The 10,000-nt window shown below is 45.1% G+C and overlaps 1 protein-coding gene across 1 annotated transcript in view; it reads right to left on the bottom strand.

The window, feature by feature from the left end:
* Positions 1–10,000, bottom strand: part of LOC125045921 (segmentation protein fushi tarazu-like) — a 39,622-nt gene that overhangs the window by 5,174 nt on the left and 24,448 nt on the right. Inside the window, exon 6 of the mRNA XM_047643523.1 lies at positions 6–151. Within this exon, the coding sequence (XP_047499479.1) occupies positions 6–151 (146 nt within the window). The remainder of the gene's footprint in view (positions 1–5; positions 152–10,000) is intronic.

The following is a 10,000-nucleotide window of genomic DNA, read 5'->3' as shown; positions in this document are numbered from 1 at the left end:
CTCACCTGCGCCTGCGTGAAGAGTACCCTCCGTTTTCTTCGCTGTGAGAGGGGGAACTGCATCGCTTTGTTGTCAGCCATACTGCACGTGGAGAGTGACGTCACGTTGCCCATGTTCATGTTCATGTTTGATCCTCCCATCAACCGCGAGACTGGGGAGAACAAGAACAGTTTTATTAGTATCAATTAAAAGCTGTTGACAGAATAGCAAGCATTTTTTTTTAAAGAATATGTGTAATTTGAATAAAATCTCTCCATCTCAGATTTTTTCAGAATAAATTCAAGCCCTTGCGGATTTATATATGTGAACAATGGAGATAACTGATGACTTTTGTTTTTTCACACCTGTCTGCTTATAAGCGTGTTGTTTGTTTATAGAAACTAATCATGACTACTCCAGATGACACATTTGAATCATGACCACATTCAAGGTAAGTTATCTTATATAACTTTGATAAGGATATGGCTGAGAATGGTAATAATTGTGACCTGTAAAATACAAGAATAACGACCAGAGTCTAGTAACAATTCTATTTTTGTCAAAACTTATTTTAGTAATGAACATTATGAATTTTTCAACAAATGACATTGATAGGGTGAATGATTTTGACAATATTCGCCCCTAAACCGCTGTCGCCACGTAGCAAATTCGACCTTTGGGAAATGCTCGAGGAATCCTCATGAGTCCCAGAAGCCCTCCCAAGACCCATTCTTAGCCCTTCCCTTAAGTAACCTCCATTTTTTTTTTTTTTTTTTTTCTCATTCTCTGTCCGTTTTTAACTTTTCTCTTACGTAATAGCAGCATTGGCCAATAGCCTACTGTGACGTCATCATTTGGTTTTCAGGCAGGATGCAAAGTGAGTATTAAGAACAGAGTGTGATAAAATAAGAATGGGACGGGTTATCTCCTGTAATATAACCTCAATGATTGTACAAAATACAGTAGTTTGCGGAGAACCACAGCAAAAAAAAAATGCATCAACCACTTTCATATTAACAGCCCATTGTTCCAAGCCCTGAAGAGTTCCAACCAAATGAAAACAACAATAACACAACGAAGCATCTGTACATCAAGATAACACCAACACAACCAGCCAGTCTGATCGCCGTTACACTAACACGTGCTAGGTAAAGACAACAGCAAGACAGCCATTTCGAGGACCTAAGAAAACAGGGCAGGACAAAAGCCGAAAAGGGCGATGGAGGGGGAAGGAAGAATAAGAGGATAAAGCAGAGGAGAAGAGACGAATAAATAGATAATAAGGTAACACATGCCCTTTTGAGATTATTATTATACATGAGCATATGTGCACATACATGTATACACACTGCCCAATTTGAGTATTTACACGTTCACGCACTCCCAAACGTACATTAACTGGCACATGCGGAAACAAACGCACCTTGCTCTTGCGCACAGATCCGCGCATGCACACCCAGACCCCAGGAAAATACTGCAAGAAACAGCATCATTAAATTCTCTCTCGTAATCCGGTCATAATCTTTGACAATCACCGAGCATTATGAACAGTCAACCTAGACTCAAAATATTTACTTGCAAAACAACTAAAAATATATGTGCAAATTGAAGGATTATCAGCAGTGAGTCAACAGGTGAACATCACGACCTGGACGCTCTTGTTCCGCGGGGGAAGAGGAGGAAATGGGGGTAAGAAGAATACCCTTCCCCCCCTCCCCTCATTCTGTGTCCTCTTCCCTTCCCCTCCCCTCCCCTGCCACGCCGTCCCCTGCCCTCCGCCAAACACTATTAGATTTCAGGTGGTAAAAACAGGGGATGCCATCTTTTCTTCTGTCGCTCTCTCCCTCTTCGCCCGCGTTTCCCTCCACTTCTAGACACAAAAAAAAAGGTATTCCGATGATTTCGAGGAGAACGAAGATTCTGAAAAAATGGATCCTTCGGCTAATGAACCGGACAGACCTTGGCGCTAGACCAGCTCATAAAAGAGAGGGTAAAATAGAGAATGAACGGCTAAGAAAAGAAAGGGGGCAAAAAATATTCCAAAAGCAAAATGGTTCGCAACCCACGTCATCGTCTCGATTGTCGTCCTCTGCCCTCAACGCACCCCTTACCCATGCTCTTCCACCCCCCCCTCCCCCTCCCCACTTACCCCTTTTCTATTTTGCGATCAACGCCTCCTCCATCCCTCTCTCTCCCCTACCCACCCCGCCGTCCTCCCGCTCTCCCCCTACCCACCCTGTCTTCCTCCCCCTTCTCTTCCTACCATCCACTCCTCTCCCCCTCCCCTTATCACGGGACACAAAAAAGAAAACGATGTCAAATACGAGTCAATGAGCGGCCTCAAAACCGGCGATTCCCCCGGCCGGCGCTGCAAGAAGAAACGTGAGAGCGGGCGGCCAAGCGAGAGAAAGAGAGACAGACAAACACCCATCAGCCGTCGTCGAGAGCGGCAAGCGAATCGGGTTCCGGTCATTGAAAACACGTCCATATTCCCTTTTTTTTATTTTTCCATCTCTCTCACTCTCTGTCTCTTGCTGTAGTTCTCCTCACTCCTCCCTTTTTTCCCGGACTTTCTGTTAGTTCGGGCAAAAGCAGCGAGGACGAGAGCCAAGAGCGGGGTGCGGCGTGAGGACCCCCTTCCTCCCTTCCCCCTCCCCCTCCCCCTCCCCTCCCCTCAGCGTTCCCCAAGGCCCCCATCCAGCTAAACCCTCTTCTTCACCCCCCCCTCCCCCTCTTTCGTCCTCCCTTCTCCCCCCCCCCTCCCCCTTCCCAATGCGCGCGAACCACCCTCGAAGCGAAAAGTAATTTATCCTGACAAACAACGCGTGTGTGTAAGTTTGCTTCTGTTAATCCCGGAGAATTAATCGGTAATCCTCGACCTTAACGAAAATGAGTTAGTTCGGAGGAGGATTATCTGATTGTTAGTCAAGGGAAAGAAAGAAAGAGGAGAGGGGGAGGGGGGCGGAAAGGGGGGGGAGGGGGGTGTCGGAAGAGGAACAGGTGTGTGTAAAGGAAGAGATGAGGATGATAAAACGAGTGATAATGTAGAGGAAGAATAATCTGAAGTACCAAATATTGGAAGTTTAACTTTGAATTGAATAATATAGAAATAAACCCCAAAGGCAGAGGGAAATATGAATCTTCTTTTTTTTCTAGAGCAAGTGTATCTTTTCTCGCAATCTTTATACAGCGTGTGAAAAAAAATATACGGAAGTAAATAAAGAAAAAGAATACGGAAAATCAAATTGAAGTATTGTCCAACGGAAAACAGTATCTGAAAATAAATACATATTTTTTATACATATGTTTGTATATGCATATGCATGCACACACACACACACACACACACACACACACACACACACACACACACACACACACACACACACACACACACACACACACACACACATACACAAACACACACACATATATATATATATATATATATATATATATATATATATGTGTGTGTGTGTGTGTGTGTGTGTGTGTGTGTGTGTGTGTGTGTATAAAGTACACAAATGCATGCATCATATTTATGATGCTCACATCCAAGCATATAAGCTTGCTTTCGATTACATCTATAAAAAGAAGAGCGGAAACTATATCCGAACGGAGCGGCCACGTGTTCGGATTACGCGTCACACACGTAACAAATCCGTCACGGACGCCGGATCCGAGCGGATGATCTTGTCGTATTGCGTCATGTTTCCGCAGGTGTTTGGCTCTGTGCAGGTGTGTGGTCCTTTGAGTCTTGTGTTTATCCGGTGGCCCAGGGGGTAGGGAAGAATATGGTTTTTTTTATTGATATCAGATATATATTATGTTTGTTCTCTTGTTATTATTGTTCTTATCTACGCCGATGAGGAGGATCTGTTTTGATTAATATTAGATAGATGTTACTTAATTTTGTTTACGTAGATAAAACTAAATTTGTTCTCATTTGGTATTAGGTAATATGGTATACTATATATTTAATTTCACAACAGCAGATCTCCAAGAATGAAAATTCATGTATTATTAATGCAGTAGGTTAAAGCTATTGATGTTATACCGTTCTCTATACAAGATAATAGAATAAGAACATAGGTAGATTTTAATTTTTGCCTTTGTCTTTAAGCCTTGCATCTACATAGTATCTCTCTCTCTCTCTCTCTCTCTCTCTCTCTCTCTCTCTCTCTCTCTCTCTCTCTCTCTCTCTCTCTCTCTCTCTCTCTCTCTCTCTCTCTCTCTCGCTCGCTCTCTCGCTCTCTCTCAATCAGCGCAAGTATAATATATTTACATGCATTATTGGTAAATATGCACTTGTACAATCGGCGACACGAGGCACCGTTGCAATTGCGAGAAAGAACGTACGTCTCAATGGCAGAAGTGCAAGTAACTCTGAAGGAGATCATCGTCCGTTTAGAGGAAGTGCGAGGCTCTGGATCCCGCCCTGAGAAGCTTTTAAAAGACTTTCCCTTTTAAGAGGTTCCAGGAATGTCAGGGTCACTAGGCGAGGGAGAGAGGAAAGGAGAAGAAAGAGTGAGAGAGAAGAGAAGAGAAGAGAAGAGAAGAGAAAGAGAGAGAGGAGGTGGAAAGAGAGAAAGACGAGGAGGAGAAACAGAGAGACGGAAAGAGACAAGAGAGAGAAAATTACAAGGGGAGGGATAGACCGAAGTCCGTAATGTCTTTTGAATTCTAAACAGTCCTCAGACTCGTATTTGTTTCACATATGGTGAATATACGAAAGAGAAGGGGCAGATGATGGGCAAGGGCACAAGAGCGAGCTAAAAGACGCGAAAATCAGACTTATTAGTGCAAACTTTAACTCTCAGAACCTAAAAACAAAAATACCGAAACAAAACACACCATGGAAAACCGGAGACAGAAAGGATAAATAAAATACGAATAAACCTCCAACTGTACAAAATCAATAAAAGAGAGAGAACACCCAAGAAGTTCCAGAAAAAAAAGGTACACAAAAAGAGGAAATTAAACCAAAGCCCCCAAATGAAAGCCGAAGTCGCCGACGCTCACTTCCAGCTTCTTCGACCTCGTAAGGCCCCGAAGAGCCCAGTTCTCTGCCAGGAAGTCCATTAAATCACCCCTCCCCGCGCCCTTCTCTCTCTCTCTCTCTCTCTCTCTCTCTCCCTCTCTCTCCCTCGTCCTCCCCTCTTCCCCTCTTCCTCCACCTCCTTCCCCCTTGCCCTCTCTCCTCCTCCTCCTCCCCTCTTCCCATCTCCCTCGTCCTCCCCTCCTCCCCTCTCCCTCATCCTCCCCTCTTCCTCTCTCCCTCCTCTTACCCTCTCCCTCGTCCTCCCCTCTTCCCCTCTCCCTCGTCCTCCCCTCTTCCCCTCTCCCTCGTCCTCCCCTCTTCCCCTCTCCCTCGTCCTCTCTCCCTCTCGGTGGACCCCTCAAATTGAATTACTTAATCGCAAGACAACAGTCATTTGCAAAAATCTCAAATCGGCGTAAGAAGCTGCGGAAAATGGAACGGATGGCAGAAGAAACCGGTTCGGCGACTTTGAAGCTTCGAAAAAAAGGAGAAGGAACTTTTCCCTTTTCTTTTCTTTGTCTTTTTTTTTCTCGGATATCTTTCGAGTTCTCTTTTACCTTTCTTTCGGCTTTCGGCACGTTCTTCTACTGTCTTCGCGAGTAGTCCTAATTAGCATAGAGGACGTTCGAAATTCCGCAGAGACACGCCTGGTTCGAAACCCGTCTCGGGTCCTGTCCTTAAACCGACAACGAATGGATAACGAGCCTAATGGTAACAAAATAGCACAACTCATCCACACATAACCATTACATATACATAAGAGAAGACAGAGAATACACTTAAACAACCCTCCATCACCTCATTTCCATATTCACCCTATCTGTCCCACCTTTGCCCCCCCCCCCCCCATCTCCCTCAATCTTAGCTTCCTCCCCCCCTCCCCTCCCTCCCCGCGTCCCTTCCCTTTGTTGACACACGGAGGAGAGAGGAATGATTACTTCCAGCTTTATTTCATATTACTATTTTATGACACTTTCCACCTTGGGGATTTGCATAAGACTTCAGCTCCGGTGATTGACAGGAGAGTCGAAGGAATGAACGGGTTCTCTCTTTCTCGCTCTCTCTCTCTCTCTCTCTCTCTCTCTCTCTTCCCTTTCTCTTTCTCTTCCTCCTTTTTTTCTTACTCTTCAAACTTGTCATCTCTTTTTCACGTCTTTTTCGTTAGTCGTCAGAGATGATTATCGTTGAATTATTTTGCTATTATTTTCTAGTTTTCTGGTCCTCATACTTAAACCATCAATTGCAGTATATAGTTCCCTATTCTCTTTCTTATATTCTATCTGTTCTTCCTCTTTCGTTCCCTTTTATCCATTCTCTCCCCCTCTTCCCTTCTTCCTTAATCCTTATATAAGGTTATTATCAGCGTATTTTTCTTCTCCTATTTTTTTTTTTTTTTTTTTTTTGTTCATCCGGGATTACGCTCACCAATTAGTTTAACCGCATTATGATTTTTATCCTATATATCTTTTAACTTTCTTTATCTTTCCCTTGTTTCTTTCTGTTATTTTTGTTTTTCCTCTTTTTTTCAGTCTTGTATATTGAACTTCAGCTTTCTTTCTAAACACAACTTCATCTCATCGTATTAAAACTTCACATCTTTTAGTGTAAAACCTTCCCCTCATTTCTTATATAAAAAATTTACCTCTTTTCTTCTTATTATCCGTTTCTTTTTTCTTTGGTTTCTTGTTTCCTATTATTTTCTCCCTCTCCGGCGTTCTGACTTATTTCCCTTTATGCCTTTCGTTCATCAATATGTCTTTCATCTTCTAAAACATACATCGCCGAATTCGTTTCGTTTCCCTCACTTTCCAACCCCTTTCCCTTCCACTCTGCATAGATCCCATCCCTTCCCTCCCTCCCACTCCTCTGCCCTCCTACTCCCTCCCTTTCCTCACCATCATCCTTATCCTTTCCTCCCTATCCCCTCTTTCTTTCTATTCCTTCCCTCCATTCCCCCTTTCACTCCATCTTCTCCCTCTATTCCTACACTCCCTATCCTTTTCCCTTTCCCACCTCCCCTCCCTTCTCTTCCCCCTTTCTCCCCTCTCCCTTCCCTTTCCCCTCTCTCTCTCCCCTCCCTTCCCTTTCCCCTCTCCCCTCCCTTCCCTTTCCCCTCTCCCCTCCCTTCCCTTTCCCCTCTCCCCTCCCTTCCCTTCCCCCTTTCTCTTTCTCCCCTCACTTTCCTTTCCCCTTCCCTCTCCCCTCCCTTCTCTTTCCCTTTTCACTCTCTCTCTCCTCCCTTCCCTTTCCCCTCTCTCTCTCCTTCCCTTTCCTTCCCTTTCCCTTCTCTCTCTCTCCCCTCCAGTCCCTTTCCCCTCTCTCTCTCTCCCCTCTCCCCTCCCAACATCTCTCCACGACACAGAGACGACTAAATCCTCTCCCTTACCTTCCAAAGTGCATTGACGCAGAATAAATAGGGGGATGCTGTTTATCCACCCATTTGATAGTCAAACAAGGTAACTATATCAGATCTAGCCAGCTTGTCCCGAACCCTGAATGAGACTTCGCTTTGCCTGAGATGGAAGAGATGTGCCTGTGGAGAGTCTTGTTTTTCCCTCTGGTTTTTTGTTTATTTTTATAAGTGGCGGATGTGATGTTACTTGCCTTTGATCTGTTCAATTTCTGTTTTTTTTTTTTTTTTTTTTTTACTTTTTTTTTTGGATTTTATTTTTTTATACTTTGCAATTTTAAAATGATATGTACTATTGGATTTCTTTGTGTGTTTTACATATTGCAGGATGGGAATTACACCTATCCCTTCTATACATAATTGCTATCACCAGCCCTCTTTGCCACCACTACACATCCCCAAGCTATAAAAACAACACTACTTTTAATTATAACACATCACACGCAACGCCTCTCACCCACACACCACACGCAACGCCTTTCACCCACACACCACAAGCAACGCCTATCATCCAAACGCAACGCCTTCCATCCACACACCACACGCAACGCCTCTCATCCACACACCTACGCACGGACGATCCCCGCCCACAGACACACAGGACTCATGCAGTGGTTCGGACGAATGGGATGCTGAGCGCTGGTGATCTCCCGTCGGCATCTCCAGGGCAACAGCATCCGCAGATGAACCCATGATCTCGCCCTGAGTCCTTCTCTCCCTCCCTCCTTCCCTCTCTCCCTCCTTCCTCCTTCCCTCCCTCCCTCCCTCCTCTTTCCTCCTCCTACGCGAGATTTGCCTGTTGCTTCTGTTCTGTTTCCCTACGTGTTAGGAAAGAGGGAGAGGGAGAGAAAATGGAGAGGGAAGGGATACATGGAGGAGGAGGAAAACGGAGGGAGAGAGAGAGTAAAGAGACAAACAGAGAATACGAATAAAAGAGAGAGAGAGAATCATCCTAGAAGCTATAAGAAAGAAAGAGATTGAGATCGAAAGAGAAGTTGCCAGCAGAAACAAAAGGGTTGAAGGAACACAAGAGGAAAACAAAGACGAAATAAAACAACAAAAAGAACGCAATAACAAGAAGAAGGAGGGTAGAAAAATAAGCGGGAAGGAGGGTGGGTACAGAAAAGATCTTCGTGAAAAAGGAAAGATGTGCAAAGCGAGACCGGAATGAGAAGCGAAAGGGAGAGAGAGAGGGAGAGGCGGAGCAGAACATAAGGTTGCAAAGAGACGACTGAATGGAACCCGAATGGAGACATAAAGGGGGGTGGGGGAGGAGGAGGAGGAGGAGGAGGAGGAGGAGGAAGAGGAGGGGAGAGAAGTAGTAAGACAGAAGAAAAGAGAACATAATAAAGTGCTCGACACTGTGCGCTCCCCCCCTATTACTTCCGTCCGCGCGCTCCCCTTATCCCTCCCCGCCCTCCCCCCCCCCCTCACCCCCATCCCATCCCTTCACTCCATCATATGCTTCCGTACGTCATCCATCATCCGCATCCGTCTCCCCCTCCCCCTCTCCTCCCCTCCCTCCCCCGGACACGATCCTGTGAACCAGAAGCTCCTCCGAAGACGGCCAAAGTGCCTGGAGGTGAGAGCGACAATGGACAACCCGATTAAAACTGGTCGCATTAGAGGGTCGATCTTTGTAAGCGGTGCGTAAACCCATGCAGGCCATCCCTCCGCCTCACAATGGCATTATATCCAGCTTTTGTTACACGCGAATGGGGCCTTCCTTCGCTCTCTCTCTCTCGCTCTCTCTCTCTCTCTCTCGCTCTCTCTCTCTCGCTCTCTCTCTCTCTCTCTCTCTCTCTCTCTCTCTCTCTCTCTCTCTCTCTCTCTCTCTCTCTCTCTCTCTCTCTCTCTCTCTCTCTTCCCCCCTCTACCCCTTTTCTCTCTCTCTCTCTCTCTCTCTCTCTCTCTCTCTCTCTCTCTCTCTCTCTCTCTCTCTCTCTCTCTCTCTCTCTCTCTCTCTCTCTCTTCCCCCCTCTACCCCTTTTCTCTCTCCCTCTCCCTCTCTCTCTCTCTCTCTCTCTATATATATATATATATATATATATATATATATATCTCTCTCTCTCTCTCTCTCTCTCTCTCTCTCTCTCTCTCTCTCTCTCTCTCTCTCTCTCTCTCTCTCTCTCTCTCTCTCTCTCCCTCTCCCTCTCCCTCTCCCTCTCCCTCTCCATCTCCCTCTCCCTCTCCATCTCCATCTCCCTCTCCCTCTCCCTCTCTCTCTCTTTCTCTCTCGCTCTCTCTGTTTATAATTCTGTCTAGCTCTTCGGGCGCTCACGTGTAGGCGATCACATTTCACGAGTACTTTTATGATTATGAATGTTTTCCTTTTCGATTGTCATAAATATTCTTTGGTACAACATTTACGACAAGGTTAATAACCGTGATGTTTGTCATGGTATTATTATGGAAACAATGACGGTGATCAAGTAACATGATTCAGAAAGAAAAAAAACATCACAGTGTTAATAATGAAGAATAAGGATACATTCTGCGATAAACTGGTCATGGAGGCAATGGATATTATCATGAGGATGAAAAACACAGAACGCTGAATAATTGTGTCT

The sequence above is a fragment of the Penaeus chinensis genome, chromosome 38 (genome assembly GCF_019202785.1).
Source record: "Penaeus chinensis breed Huanghai No. 1 chromosome 38, ASM1920278v2, whole genome shotgun sequence".
Lineage (NCBI taxonomy): Eukaryota > Metazoa > Arthropoda > Malacostraca > Decapoda > Penaeidae > Penaeus > Penaeus chinensis.
Note: the sequence above shows the minus strand (reverse complement) of the source record. Positions and strands in the feature narration are given on the sequence as shown.